The 15,919-nt window shown below is 46.5% G+C and overlaps 1 protein-coding gene across 4 annotated transcripts in view; it reads left to right on the top strand.

Annotated features, from left to right (window-relative positions):
* The first annotated feature begins 479 nt into the window (after nt 1-479).
* Nucleotides 480-15,919, top strand: part of PTP4A1 (protein tyrosine phosphatase 4A1) — a 30,087-nt gene continuing 14,647 nt past the window's right edge. Inside the window, exons 1-3 of one of the 4 annotated variants that reach the window (XM_038770142.1) lie at nt 480-588; nt 12,724-13,269; nt 15,309-15,401. In XM_038770142.1, the coding sequence (XP_038626070.1) occupies nt 13,165-13,269; nt 15,309-15,401 (198 nt within the window). In that variant the 5' untranslated portion in view covers nt 480-588; nt 12,724-13,164. Of the gene's footprint in view, nt 589-1,124; nt 1,207-12,723; nt 13,270-15,308; nt 15,402-15,919 lie in introns of those variants that run through there. The other 3 variants (XM_038770158.1, XM_038770149.1, XM_038770215.1) reach the window with 3 other exon arrangements.

The raw sequence follows: 15,919 nt of genomic DNA, 5'->3' as shown, positions 1-15,919 counted from the left end.
GAGGGGGAGAGGAAGGAAGGGGCTCAGTCATCATCATCATCATCAATCGTATTTATTGAGCGCCTACTATGTGCAGAGCACTGTACTAAGCGCTTGGGAAGGACAAATTGGCAAAAAGTGAGCGCCCGCAGGTCGGGCGCCGGTCTCCCTCCCTCCCCACACGGCAGACGACGCCCAGGCCCGGCCGCTCGCCATTCGGCAACCGGTTCCCACCGGCCGCCGCCGCCGCCACAGCCGCGTCGTGACGTGAGGGAGGGCGGGGGGGAGGGGCGGCTCGCGCGCGCGCGCGCTTCCCTCCCCGTTCTCGGCGGTGATTGGTGCATCCGCGTGGGTGGGCGGCGCGCGCGGGGCGGGTCCCGTGACGTCAGCCCGGCGGGGCGCGCCCATTGGTTCCGGCCGCCGCGGGTCCCGCCAGGCGACGCGCTCTGCCCGGAGCCGTTCACTGCACGGGAGAGTGGGCCAGCGGAACGCACGCCGCCGTCTCTGCCGCCGCCTCCGACCCGCCACGACCGCCGCCGCCGCCGCCTGCGCCGCCTCGGGACCGGCTGTATGATTAGGCCACAATCTTCAATGAGTAAACATATTCCTGTGAGTCCCGCGCGGCCCGGCCGCCTCCCCCGCGCCCTTTCCTTTGTCCGCCCTCCCTCATCGTCGTCCTCAATCGGATTTATTGAGCGCTTACTCCGTGCAGAGCACTGTGCTAAGCGCTTGGGAAGTACAAGTCGGCCACATATAGAGACGGTCCCTACCCAACAGTGGGCTCACAGTCTAAAAGGGGGAGACGGAGAACCCAACCAAACGTGCTAACCAAATAAAAGAAATAGGAGGTCGGCGGGAGGGGGAGGGCTGCCAATTTGTACTTCCCAAGCGCTTAGTCCAGTGCTCTGCACATAGTGAGCGCTCAATAAATAGGATTGATTGGGGTGGGGTGGGGGGGCCGGCCGGGGAAAGGGGGAACGGGGGGCGCGCCCGCCTCGGCACAAAAGCCGCTTTGTGACCGCGGGCCCGGCCCCTACCGCCCGGGGAAAGGGGAAGAAGCGAGCGATGGGGTGAGCGGACCGGACTGAACCGGACCGGACCGGACCGGACCGGACCGCCCCGCCCCGGCTTTGTTGGGCAGGAAGCCGCCGGAGCGAGGGCCAGCCGCCGCCGCCGCCGCCCCCGGCCGCGTGAATGCACCGGGCCCATCGGCAGCGGCCGGAGCCGGTGGGTGTCGGGCGGGAATTCCCCGTTTCCCGGCCCCCGCCCGGGTCGGGGAAGGAAGGGGAGGGGAGGGGGGGGGGGGTCTCCGGGGCCGCGGGCTCCGCTCCGCTCCGCCGGCCCGCACAAAATGGCCTCGCCGCCGCCCCTGCCGCCCGCCCCAACGTGCCGTTGGAACCCGTGATTGCAGCGGGGCCGACGACGAAGGCCCTCAAAAGGTCCTCAAAAATCTCCCGGGGCTACCGATCAATCTGCGCAGCAGGCAGAAACGCCTCACCCTGGGCTTCAAGGCTGTCCATCCCCTCGCCCCCTCCTACCTCACCTCCCTTCTCTCCTTCTACTGCCCAGCCCGCACCCTCCGCTCCTCCGCCGCTAATCTCCTCACCGTTAGGCCTCGTTCTCGCCTGTCCCGCCGTCGACCCCGGGCCTGGAATGCCCTCCCTCTGCCCATCCGCCAAGCTAGCTCTCTTCCTCCCTTCAAGGCCCTACTAAGAGCTCACCTCCTCCAGGAGGCCTTCCCAGACTAATCCCCCTTCTTCCTCTCCCCCTCGTGCCCCTCTCCATCCCCCCCATCTTACCTCCTTCCCTTCCCCACAGCACCTGTAGATATGTATAGATGTTGGAATGCCCTGCTCCCTCTGCCCATCCGCCAAGCTAGCTCTCTTTCTCCCTTCAAGACCCTACTGAGAGCTCACCTCCTCCAGGAGGCCTTCCCAGACTAATCCCCCTCCTTCCTCTCCCCCTCGTGCCCCTCTCCATCCCCCCCCATCTTACCTCCTTCCCTTCCCCACAGCACCTGTATATATGTATAGGTGTTTGTACATATTTATTACCCTATTTATTTCACTTGTACATATCTATTCTATTTATTTTATTTTGTTAGTATGTTTGGTTTTGTTCTCTGTCTCCCCCTTTTAGACTGTGAGCCCACTGTTGGGTAGGGACTGTCTCTATCTGTTGCCAATTTCCACTTCCCAAGCGCTTAGTACAGTGCTCTGCACACAGTAAGCGCTCAATAAATACGATTGATGATGATGATGATGATGATGAGGCTCCCGGCCCAAAAGCGCCTCCCCCGCCCCTCCGGACCCCCACCCCCTCCCGCGCCCCGCCGACCCTCCGCCGCCCACCCCCCCCCCCCCGGCGAGGGGGACCGCCCCGCCCACCGAGGGCGGCCCCACACCCTGCGGCTTCCTCAAGGGAACGCCCGCCCTTTCCTGATGCCATTTATGAAGCGCTTACTATGTGCAAAGCGCTGGGGAATTGCCAAGGCTTGGTTCAGGGGAGCGTGAAGGCTTGGGTGGGTCTCCGCCAGCAAATTGCTTGGATTATTTTCATATATTCAAGACTGATCTACCAACTACATTGTAGTCTCCCAAGCGCTTAGTACAGAGCTCAGGACCCAGTAAGTGTTCAGTGCATACTACCAATTGATTGGTTGAGTCATTCAGGCCCCAGAGAAGGGTCCCTTGAAATATCATCATCATCATCATCAATCGTATTTATTGAGCGCTTACTATGTGCAGAGCACTGGACTAAGCGCTTGGGAAGGACAAATTGGCAACAGATAGAGACAGTCCCTACCCAGCAGTGGGCTCACAGTCTAAAAGGGGGAGACAGAGAACAAAACCAAACATAGACCTGCGGGGCCCATGAGGTTTTGGGGTTCGAATTGTCAGGATAATATGCTAGTGGAGACCTGACCCACGCACAAACCCTGTATGGACACACACATACAAACACTCATACAATAGCACCCATACATCACCCACACATTCATTTTTTATGGTATCTGTTGAGTGCTTACTATGTGCCAGGCACTGTTTTAAACACTGGGGTAGATACAAGAGTTTTGTCCCACGTGGGGCTCACAGTCTTCATCCCCGTTTTACAGAGGGGCACGGCGTTCCACACGCTTTGTCCCGCCAGGGTCGAAGTAGAGAAGCAGCGTGGTGGCTCGGTGGAAAGAGCACGGGCTTTGGAGTCAGGGGTCATCATCATCATCAATCGTATTTAGTGAGCGCTTACTGTGTGCAGAGCACTGGACTAAGCGCTTGGGAAGTACAAGTTGGCGACATATGGGTTCAAATCCCGGCCCCGCCAACTGTCAGCTGTGTGTGACTTTGGGCAAGTCACTTAGTCAATCAATCGATCGTATTTATTGAGCGCTTACTGTGTGCGGAGCACTGGACTAAGCGCTTGGGAAGTACAAGGTGGCAACATGTAGAGACGGTCCCTACCCAGCAGTGGGCTTACAGTCTAGAAGGGGGAGACAGAGAACAAAACCAAACATACTAACAAAATAAAATAAATAGAATAGATATGTACAAGTAAAATAAGTAAATAGAGTAATAAATATGTACAAATATATATACAGGTGCTGTGGGGAAGGGAAGGAGGTAAGACGGGCATGGAGATGGGGGCGGGGGGAGAGGAAGGAGGGGGCTCAGTCTGGGAAGGCCTCCTGGAGGAGGTGGTGTGAAGCAGTGTGGCTCAGTGGAATGAGCACGGGCTTTGGAGTCAGAGGTCATGGGTTCAAATTCCAGCTCCACCAGTTGTCAGCTGTGTGACTTTGGGCAAGCCACTTAACTTCTCTGGGCCTCATTTACCTCATCTGTAAAATGGGGATTAAGACTGTGAGCCCCCCGTGGGACAACCTGATCACCTTGTAACCTCCCCAGCGCTTAGAACAGTGCTTTGCACATAGTAAGCGCTTAGTAAATGCCATTATTATTATCATTATTATTAAAGAGCACGGGCTTTGGAGTCAGAGGTCATGGGTTCAAATCCCGGCCCCGCCGACTGTCAGCTGTGTGACTTTGGGCAAGTCACTTCACTTCTCTGGGCCTCATCTGTCAAATGGGGATGAAGACTGTGAGCGCCCCCGTGGGACAACCTGATCTCCTTGTAACCTCCCCAGCGCTTAGAACCAGTGCTTTGCACATAGTAAGCGCTTAATGAAAATGCCATAATTATGATTGGCCGCTACTCCATCAAGTGCCGCCCTACAAAATGTAGAGTGCTGCCCGGGCCGTCCTTTGACGGACTGCGCCGGATCTTCGGGGCCCGGAACGTGTGTGTGTCCGCCGGGTCGAGACCCTCCCGGGAACCGCCTGCTCACGTTGGGCCTTGTCTAGTGTGTCCCGCCAGAAATGCCCGCAAAAACCCGTCGCCACACCGACTTCCCTAGGAGGAGACAGGTGAGAGCCAGGGCGCAGGTGGGGACCTGTTTTTTGGGGGGGCTTCCCATTTCACCCGACCGGCCAGCGTGATGGCAGTTTGGAAGGCAAACCGAGAATATCGTCGTCTGTATCATTGCACTTATTGGTGCAGGAAGCACCAATAGAAGCAGCGTGGCTCAGTGGTAAGAGCAGGGGCTTTGGAGCCAGAGGTCACGGTCACAGTCACAAAGTCAGCTGTGTGACTTTGGGCATGTCACTTAACTTCTCTGTGCCTGTTACCTCATCTGTAAAATGGGGATGAAGACTGTGAGCCCCCCGTGGGACAACCTGATCACCTTGTATCTACCCCAGCGCTTAGAACAGTGCTTTGCACATAGTGAGCGCTTAATAAATGCCATGATTATTATTATTATTATTATTATTATTATTATTATTGGTGGCTTTTTTGGTGGGGGAAGGAGGGGGGGGTAACTAGAAGCTTTTTTGGAGTGTTCGACGGGCTCAGCTTATTCTGAGAAGCAGCATGGCTCGATGGAAAAAGCATGGGCTTTGGAGTCAGAGGTCGTGGGTTCAAATCCCGGCTCCGCCACTTGTCAGCTGTGTGACTTTGGGCAAGTCACTTAACTTCTCTGGGCCTCAGTTACCTCATCTGTAAAATGGGGATTAAGACTGTGAGCCCCCCCCCCCCAGGGACAACCTGATCACCTTGTAACCTCCCCAGTGCTTAGAACAGTGCTTTGCACATAGTAAGCGCTTAATAAAAATGCCATTATTATTATTCTCTTCCTGAAGAAAATCGCTCACTGGGCGCATTCTGATTTATTTTTACAAGTTTACTCATTTACGTTTTTGTCACCGGTCTTTAAAATTGCACACTTTTATCCGGGAACTTCGCCTAAGAATAATCCGAATACCTGACTGTTTTACCGCGGTTGCATGTCAAATCCTGTCTCTAATAGTAAAGTGTGATCTCCCCAGTAAGGAAATGCACTCAACCCAAGTACTGTTTTGGGCATTTTTTCCGAGCCTCCAGAGTTGCGACTCGAGTTAAGGACTTCGGCCTACGGTTGGCTTCTTTTTGAACCCTAAGTCCCACACTGTAGCAGGACCCCACATCCGTGTGGTTTTGGATAGTTACACATCTGTAACATTCTGGTTACGGAAGCGGCGTGATTCAGCGGAAAGAGCCCTGGCTTGGGAGTTCTAAGTCGCGGGTTCTAATTCCGACTCCGCCATTTATCGGCTGTGTGACTTTGGGCAAGTCACCTAACTTCTCTGTGCCTTAGTTACCTCATCTGTAAAATGGGGATTAAGATTGTGAGCCCCACGTGGGACAACCTGATTACCTTGTATCCTGCCAGCGCTTAGAGCAGTGCTTTCCACATAGTAAATGCTTAACAAATACCGCCATTATTATTATTATTCTGGTGCTTTAAACTTTTTGGCGAGGATATGTAGTATGTATGGTATTTGCTCTCTTGGTGGCATACGTGACTTGCTGCTCTTTTTAATACTTTGTCTCCTACTGAGCAGCGTGGCTCAGAGGACAGAGCACGGACTTGGGAGTCAGAGGTCATGGGATCTAATCCCAGCTCTGCCACTTATCAGCTGTGTGACTTTGGGCAAGTCACTTAACTTCTCTGTGCCTCAGTTCCCTCATCTGGAAAATGGGGATTAAAACTGAGCTCCATGTGGGACAACCTGATTACCTTGTATCCTCCCAGCGCTTAGAACAATGCTTGGCATATCGTAAGCGCTTAACAAATGCTAGCGTTATTATTCTTATTATTGCTTCATTTATTACGTAGTTCACCCAAACACATGTTTTAGTAGGCATTAAGTGTTGCAATGGTCTTTCGGTAGGGAAGACAAACGGTAAAGTGGAGTTGAGATGAAAGGCAAAGCATCCCCCGAGGAACATCTTCAGTGCGTAGTAAATTGTGTAGAAACACATAGAGTTTTCTGTTTTGCGGGGGGATGGGAAAGAGATTATGGTACGCCGACTCCAGTGATCATGCTTTGCCAAGTGACTGTTGTACAGGGAAAATTGCTGACCAATTCGTGGTAGGCAGTGATGATCCCCATCTTTGTAGGCCTTGGAGATATGTCCCCAACCCTCCTTAAAACCACTCAAACTTCTGAAACAATCAGTCTTATCGACTGTGTGCAGAGCTCTGTACTAAGCACCTGGGAGAGTACATAATTAGCAGATCGTTCCCTGCCCATAACAAGCTTACAGTCTAGAGGAGAAAGACGTTAATGTGGTTAAGTAATTTAGAATAATTTTGAGTTCATCCATTCAATCGTATTTATTGAGCACTTACTGTGTGCAGAGCACTTGGGAAGGACAAGTTGGCAACATATAGAGACGGTCCCTACCCAACAGTGGGCTCACAGTCTAGAAGGGGGAGACAGACAACAAAACAAAACATATTAACAGAATAAAGTAAATAGACTATGTAAATATGTACAAGTAAAATAGAGTATAAATCTGTACAAACATATATACAGGTACTGTGGGGAGGAGAAGGAGGTCGGGCTGGGGGGATGGGGAGAGGAAGGAGGGGGCTCAGTCTGGGAAGGCCTCCTGGAGGAGGTGAGCTCTCAGTAGGGCTGTATATAATCTCTGTGGGATTGGGGGTGGGGCAGATATCGAGTGTCCAAAGGAAATTCTTATAAGAATTTCCCTCTGCCTGTTGACAAGGGTGGGGGGAGGGGAGGTATAATGTTGCACTTTTCCTAATCCCTTCTTCAGTTCTTGCCCTGATGCTTCCCCATCCTTCCCTTCGCCTTTTGAGGGAAGAGTTGTTGAGATGTTTTTGCTTAGTCTAGGAAACAGTGGAAAATATAAGGTGAAGAAAATAGTAGCCTTAAACCACATTTCTTAACTAAAATTACAGCCTTAGCAGAATTACTTTTAAGCAGTAAAGTTAACATCAGATTTTCACTTCTGTTTTCTTAACTCTTCAACCTGGAAGAGCTAGTAGTGAAAATGAACGGAAAGTTAACAAAGAGGAGAATAAAGAGGCCTAAACCAATCCACTCTCGGAAAAATTAAGATTGTCGTGTTTGAATTTTGTTTATTGGTGGTAGCTGCCGTTCCAACCACTAATAACTTCTTAGTGGGAAGTAGTATTTTCATTATTGTAGATTTCCTGAAACTTAGGTTTCATCAGCCTAGACCTCTCCATCACATGTCCAGTTACCAGGTTTGTGATATTTGGTAGGGCAGAGGGCCATTATCAGCGAAATGAGTGGTTTGGGTGGTTTCCTTTAAATAGGTAGAAGTGCTTGTCATTTGCTTTTTTTACCGAGCACTTACTGTGGGTGGCACACTGTACTAAAGTACACAGGAGGAAATGGTAGAAAATTACTCGATACCTGTTCACAGGGAGTTTACAATCCAGCAGGGTACACAGGCATAAAATAACTCAGAACTAGGAGGGGATGCCCAAGTAGGATGTGTGAAACAATGTGTACAAAAGTACAGTGAAAGTAGAGAAACTCCCAAGAAAGTTTGTCAATATTACTAACTAAAACTGCAGCACTCTGCAGAGAAGCAGCGTGGCTCAGTGGAAAGAGCACGGGCTTTGGAGTCAGAGGTCATGGGTTCAAATCCCAGCTCTGCCACTTGCCAGCTGTGCGACTTTGTGCAAGTCACTTAACTTCTCTGGGCCTCAGTTCCCTCATCTGTAAAATGGGGGTTAAGACTGTGAGCCCCCCGTGGGACAACCTCATTACCTTGTGACCTCCTCAGCGCTTAGAACAGTGCTTTGCACATAGTAAGTGCTTAATAAATGCCATTATTATTATTATTATTATTATTATGTCTTGATATGAAAAGACTGCCTTTTAGGCTTTAGAGGTAGGGTATTCTCTGAAATCTGACCTTACTGCAACTTTATAGGATTGTTGTGGCCCAGACATCTAATCATTATAAGTCACTATAATGGCAATTAGCAAGTTGAGGGAAGTTTTGGCAACTTCTGTCATGGTGTTCATCACAGCTAACTCGCCGAACTGAACTGACCAGAATTAAGACTGAGGTATATGGCACATTCCCGATCAGAGGTGGGCAAAACTACAGCCCGTGGGATGGATCCAAGCTGGCTGTGTATTTCCTGAAGTACAGCAACTTCACCCACAGTGAGCTCTGTGTCTACCCCCAAGCTCGCCAGACCGTCAGTTTCCCCTCATACAAACCTAAATTCTTGGTTGCAATATGTTGGGATTTCTGACATCCATCTACGGCTTACTTGAAGACAAATCTGAGCTGCCATGGCTGGCTACTCTTTCTACGGTTTGAAACGCCCCCAAACACACAAGTGCACATACTGGGAGGACCCACCAGCCAAAACAATTGCTCTTAGAGTCGCCTAGGAGATCTTAACTAGAGTTTGACCGGCACAAAACCACTAACTAGCCATTTGGTTTCACCTCACTTTGGACTATGGTAACTAGCCAGAAACTCGAGACTTCCTTTGCCAGACTCATCGTGTATTAATAACTGGGTGAAAATGTGTGGAAGTAAAATGAAAGCATCAGTGATCAGAACACGTGCATGTGGGGCATCCTTAAGGTAACACAGTTATGCGTGGCCAACAATTTTGAGTAGTTGGATTATAGTCTTTTTTTTTAGAAAACATTACTCGTGACCTGGGTTAAATGATGGACTTGTTTCTTTCCCTTTCTGGTGTTTCTTTCTGACCCTCTGGGTGTTCCCTCTGCTTCATCCTGCTGCCTGTTGTGGAAAAGGGTCTGTGGTTCTCTGCTTCCAACCTAAACTAAGGTTTTTGTGTTTTTGGTGTCGGGTGGGGAGTTAGCTACCAGTGTTCTAGGGGCTATGGATCCCACCACAAGGACCTGTTCTTGGTCATCTGTCTTCCTGCACCTAGGAGAGGTGGACTTTAGGCTCCAAGTTAGCTGCATGAGACTGGGAGAAGAAATGGAACACGTCTTTCAAAACTTGGTTTTTGGTTTTATTTTGGTTTGTTTTTGGTTTTGTTATTATTAGAACATGTTGATGAACTAGGGGATGCTTTTCTGACAACTCATGTCTGTGGTTGTAGCCTGTCAAAAGAAACAGTTGTGCATGTGTGTAAGATGCTGGGGTGATTACTGAATGTTTTTCTTAAATTCTACAAGAATGCAAAACTCTTGTTATAGAACTGGATAATTAATCAGTCAGTGGTATTTCCCTGCAGAGCACGGTCCTAATTGCTTGGACAAATACAATCCTGAGCTTAGAACAGTGCTTCACACACTTAACAAATGCCATTATTATTATTAATACAGCGGAGGAGCAGCATGGCCTACTGGAAAGGGCTTGGGAGTCAGAAGACCTGCCTTCTAATCCAGGCTCTGCCAGTTGCTTACTATGTGAACTTGGGCAAGTCACATAAATTCTCTAGTACTCAGTTTCCTCATCTGTAAAATGGATTCAAACCTGTTCTCCCTCCTAGTTAAATTGAGCTCCGTGTAGGACAGGGATTCTCCAACCCAATAAATTTGCATCTATCCTAGTGCTTTGAAAAGTATTTTTACACAGTAAACGCTTCACACACACACTACTAAATAAGAGAGTTGGTAGACCTGATCCCTCCCAACAAGAAGTTTACGTCCTGGGGGCGGGTGGGGGCTGGAGAGAGGGAGGGAGGGGAGTTGTTATTAACTTCCCTCTCCCTCCATCTTTGACTGCCTATTACTATGGGAAACTGTGGGCTGCTCAGGTGTCTCTGGGAGACTCATCTGTTGCCTGAGAAAGTTGAAGCAGTCCCAGTATGCCACAAAGTCCTTGATACTGTCCATCCCAAGAAATCAGTTAGTCACTTTTTTTTGTGTGTGTGTGTGGGGGGGGGGGGGGGGGATTACAGCCCCTGATAAGCAGAAACATTGAATTCAGGAATGTTTTAAACTATACCCTGTTCATTTTTTATTCCCCCACCAGACTGTAAACTCCTTGAAGGGTACATTTAAAAGTCAAGAATTTGTAAACTCCAGGGGGTCTAATACAGTTCTGTCTAATGTGGGAATGCTCAGAGATTTAACAGTGAAGTAACATTTAAAAATGTAAAGGTTAATTTTTTTTATTTATCCTATGAGTAAACTATTAGGGACGCAGACTTGTTAAGCCTGAAACCTCCCCATTTGCTTACTAAATTTAACATGTTTATATTTGCTGAAAGTTTTTTTACTCTCCGTGGTAGCTGAGCACCTGAAAATAGCTCGATTCATTTTATTTTAGTTTTATTTTGCTGCCCGTCTGACCATTTTAAATATAGAGGTGCATGACTGTCCTGCCAGCTCATTCTTTTTTAAAACACTGGATTTAGATGGAATCTAACCAGATTCCATTTGAACCTGAATTTCATTCAGTGACACTGAGTGCTGAGTCCTGGGAGAGAATAGAATAAAGGATGACCAAAACACAATCCCTTGCCCTCGGAGGGCTAACCATCTCAAACTTTTGTGAAGTCCTTTTTATTGAAATACGTAGAAGCTAATCATTAAATTCCTACTTACTGTCCTCCCAAATTCCACAATCAATCAATAGTATGCCTGATCGCCTTACCTCTTAAGATTTTGAGCCCTGTCCAATATTTATTCAGTCATATTTATGATTGTCATATGTACTCCTGTGCTTAACAGTCCTTGACGTAGTAAGTGTTTAATAAATAGCAGAGTTGTTATTCTTAGACATGATTCATTCATTAATCATATTTATTGAGCGCTTACTGTTTGCAGAGCACTGTACCTACCCAGCAGTGGGCTCACAGTCTAGAAGGGGAAGACAGAGAACAAAACAAAACATATTAACAAAATAAAATAAATAGAATATGTACAAATAAAATAAATAGAATAATAATACATAAATAAATAGAGTAATAGATACAAGGAATGTGTCTACCAACTTTGTCACATTGTAATAATAATTGTGGTATTTGTTAAACACTTACTAAGTGCCAGGCACTGTACTGAGAGGGTGGGCACAAGCAAACCTGGTCAGACACAGTCCCTGTCCCACGCGGGGCTCGCAGTGTCAATCCCTACTTCACAGATGAGGTAACTGAGGCCCAGAGAAGTGACTTGCCCAAGGTCACACAGCAGACAAGTGGTGGAAGCAGTACTAGAACCCAGGCCCATGTTATTTCCACAAGGCCACGCTGCTTTTTGTACTCACCCAAGCACTTAGTACAGTGCCCTACACACAGTATGAACATGATCCCTAAGCTTGAGTATATAATAAAATGGGTGGATGGTAGGCATCAAAGTAATTTACATGTTGGTGGAAGAAAAGGGGGATGTGTATTTGATCTAGTGTTTTAGTGGAGTATTTATGATTTACATAAATGCCGTGGGAGGTTGTAAGTATGGGTGTGGTGCAGAAGTGGCAGTTCAGGGTTATAATATGGGGAGACGAGAGATTGGGAAAGACCTTAAAGGAGATAGGATTTCAGAAGGGCTTTGAAGATGAGGAGAGCAGTGGTCTCTGATTTAAAGAGAATGGGAATACTTAGGTATTTGGTATACTGCATTGAAAAGGTGGTATAAAAGATGATTTTTGGAATTTTATGTTTATAATTGAAATGGTGGTAAAAGAATACCCAGACAAGACAGCCTTATTCCACAATTTAAAAGATGCTTAAGAAATATAACTTCAGGAATGATTTTAGCTTTTTAGAAGGACAAGGGATCTAAAAGTTGGATTTTGAAGAAAGTTCCTGCCGAGTAGATAATTCTCTATTTGAAAGGCGTGACTTGCTTAGCGATTTTTTTTTTCATCAGCTTACCTCCCAGGCTGCATTATTATAATGAAATCATAAATTATACAAGTGAATGCTGAAAAATCGGCTTAGCCTTTCAAGCCTCAGGCTCTGGCCACTTTCAGCACATAGTCCAAAGTAGCCCTTGCTCTTGGTGGTTGCCGCTGTTCTGGGGTCTCACACTTGTCTACTGGTACTGGGACCTCCCTCCTCAGTATGCTGGGCCCCATGTTCCTTTTCCTTTCATGGCCATTTCTGCTTCGTTGAGGGCTAGGGGTGGTTTGCGGGAACCCAGGAATTTGGAGTGTTGGTGAGGTGCCGAGCAGTGACCCGAACGGCCTCAACCCAACGGCCCAGCCCACTTCCCTCTTGGCCTCCTCTCACTTCCCTTTGGCCTGACATGGCAACGTTAAAAGGTTGCCAATATGTCAAAGTCTACCTCAAGCACCGTGAAACCAATATGCAACACAATTAAAATGTAAAAACTGTTGTCTCCTTGGTCAAGCAGTCTTCATTTTAAAATTGAAGTCTACTAAAATGTCTCTCTCCCCCCCTCCCCCCTTTTTTTTTCTTTACAGCAGTTCTGTGGTGTTTTTGGTCACACATTTATGGAGTTTCTGAAGGACAGTGGAGACTACTGCCAGGCACAGCACGACCTCTATGCAGACAAGTGAACTGTAGAAATTTATTATTACTCCACCAAGAAGCCCCCTTAAGAGCGGTTAAACTGGATAAGAAGTGTTGAATTGAAACTGGCAGAGCATTTTTACAAAGGAGAATCTGACCTGGATGGGGTAAACCTCGGTGCACTGCCTTTCTTTTGCCTCAGTATTACTGGATCGAAGAATTGCTGCTTCTTGTTAGGAGATTCATTTCATTTCCCATTGCTCCAACTTCATACGTAAGGCACTGAGAATTTCAAGTGGAGTAGAGTGAAGCAGACTCCGTTTCTTTATAGCATTTCTCTATTAGAATTTTTAAATCCTTCATAATCTTGTTGCGCGTTTAACTAAATTAACATGGCTCGAATGAACCGCCCAGCTCCTGTGGAAATCACCTACAAGAACATGAGGTTTCTTATCACACACAACCCAACCAATGCAACCTTAAACAAATTTATAGAGGTAAGGTTGGTAGAATATTATAAATGTCTAATTCCTTCCACTTTCATGTGTAGCGACTGTATTCTCTTTTAAGGACTTTAAAATGTTATATCTGTTCCTTTTCATGGTCATTGCTGTCATTTAGACAGGGATGTTTACATATTCATAAAAATAAACAGGACATGATTAAGCAATGTTACCACTTTAGAAAAAAAACAGGTACAGTCTCCTCCTGTGTATTCTCTGTGCGGTATAGTGCTCTGCCCCAAGTAAGTGCTTAATAACTTCCATTGCTATGACTATTGCGTGCTTATTCTGTGCCCAAGTGATCAATAAATACTGTTAATCCTCATGAAAAACATTTTTCAGCTTTGAATAAAGTATCCCTAAACTGAGTTTCCATTCCATTTAAAAGGTCACATTTACTTCTTTATAAAAGATTTAACACATTTAGCTGTCTCATTCTCACAGAATCCGGAACTTTAGTGATCACTGTTGCTAAACTAAAACATTAATTCAGTTAGAGGGAAGAGAGGAAGCCATTTCCTCAATTATGAATATGACTTAGTTAAGTATTGGCCTTCCTAATTTCTGCTTATCCAGTGACAAAAAAAAGCAGCATGGCCTAGTGGATAGAGCAAAGGTCTGGGACTCAGAGCTGGGTTCTAATCCCTGCTCCCCCACATGTCAGTTGTGTGACCTTGGGAAAATCACTTCTCTTCCTCATCAGGTACCTCATCTGCAAAAGGAGGATTAAGACTGAGCCCCATGTGGAACAGAAACCGTATCCATCCTGATTAGCTTGTATCTATCCCTGCACTTACTATTGCACATAGTGTTTAACAAATACCATTAAAAAAAATTATGTGCCTCAATTACCTCATCTGTAACATGGGGATTAAGACTGTGAGCCCCTTGTGGGATATGTTCCGTGTCCAACCTGATTATCTTGTGTCTACCCTAGTGCTTAGTACAGTGCCTGACACATAGCTCTTAACAAATACCTTTTTAAAAAAAAATCCTCAAAAAGCTGAATAGCTGCAGGACAAACCCATCCATGCATACACCCTTTAGCTTGCAACTAGTGTCTGGTTCCAGCTGACAGAAATTTTAATCAAAATGTCCATGCCAGACCCAGTCTTGCACCTAGAGAAGACAAATGGCCTGGTGTGTGTATCTCCCACCTACTCCATCAGTAAGGGTAAATGAAAATATCCACTGATTTTATTTTATCAAGACTGACATTACTGTAAACGTGGAGCTTTTCACGTTTTGAGAAACTAGCATGGCTGAAATTAATTCCAAATTTACAATATTTAGAATTTACAGGACAAGTGGCTCTATATAAGGAGAGGAATTTAATTCTTTAATTTCAATAGGATATGGATTAAGAAAAGCTCACAACTAAAAATTGCTCACAATTTTGTGAACCACTACTACCAACCATATGACATCAAACAATCTTGTTGAGGGGAAAGTGCTCTCTTCATCCCCCAAAGTAGGTAGTAATAATACCTTTTAAGTCTACAGAGCATTGTACTAAGCACTGGAGAGACAACACAGACGGGAAGTAGACATAGATAAAACATGTTTTTAACCTTGATTGATTTCGTCAAGACATCCCTCTGAGATAGGAAGGGGCAGGCTGTTTCTCTGTATTTTACAGTTAAAGGAATTGTGGGACAGAGAGGTTAAACCATTTATTTTAACGATTTTTAGCTGAATGCATTACTGTTAGGGAAAGCAGATTAGTGGGTCTAGGAAAAGTAAATTTTTTTATTGTTATTTTTTAAAGAACTAAGTCATTCCTTGCCTTTTTCTCTTTAAAATTAAAATACTTGAAGAAAAATGGAGGGTCAGTAAACTAGCAATTAGATTTCTAGTCCAACAGAAATGTGTTATCAAGTACTGTTTTATTGTAGCATATGAAAACAATCACCATTCCAAATATTTATTTAAGCGTTTTATGAACTCAGTGATCGTTGTAGTGATACCATTGATACCACAGTAGAGAATATTCTGAAGCAGATGTTCTTTGTCATCTTTTTTTTTTTTTAAAGGAGCTTAAGAAATACGGAGTTACCACAGTGGTCAGAGTCTGTGAAGCCACCTATGACACCGCTCTTGTGGAAAAAGAAGGCATTCAAGTTCTCGTAAGTGGTTTGAAATCATGTTTTCTCCTACCTTGTTAGTAAATTTTCACTTATGAGCTCTGTTAGTATTTCACCAAAAATAAACGTGTGGAAACAACTTACGGATACAAGTCACTTTGGAGAACTAATTGAGAGGCTAACATTTGATCCTTTTTTCTTCCATTGAGGTAATTTATGCTTCCCACATAATTGAAAAAATGCCCATCTCTCGCCCCAGTCCTCAAATTTTGTCTTATGCTCTCAAGTTGTCTCCGACTCATAACGACACCATGGACGCATCTCTCCCAGAACACCCCACCTCCATCTGCAGTCGTTCTGGTGGGGCTTCCACCCTCGACTCTCTCCCATGCCGCTGCTGCCCAGCACAGGGGAGTTTTAACTTTTAGCAGATTGTCTTCCACTCGCTAGCCACTGGCCAAGTTAGAAATGGAATGGGTCTCCCTCCCATAGTCGAGACTGGTAGAGTAACTGGAAACTCTCCAGGCATGATCCTGAGAGGGGCCTCAAATCTTAGCTTA

This window comes from Tachyglossus aculeatus, chromosome 1, assembly GCF_015852505.1.
Source record: "Tachyglossus aculeatus isolate mTacAcu1 chromosome 1, mTacAcu1.pri, whole genome shotgun sequence".
Lineage (NCBI taxonomy): Eukaryota > Metazoa > Chordata > Mammalia > Monotremata > Tachyglossidae > Tachyglossus > Tachyglossus aculeatus.
The sequence above is the reverse complement of the archived record's forward strand: the minus strand, read 5'-3'. Positions and strand labels throughout refer to the sequence as shown.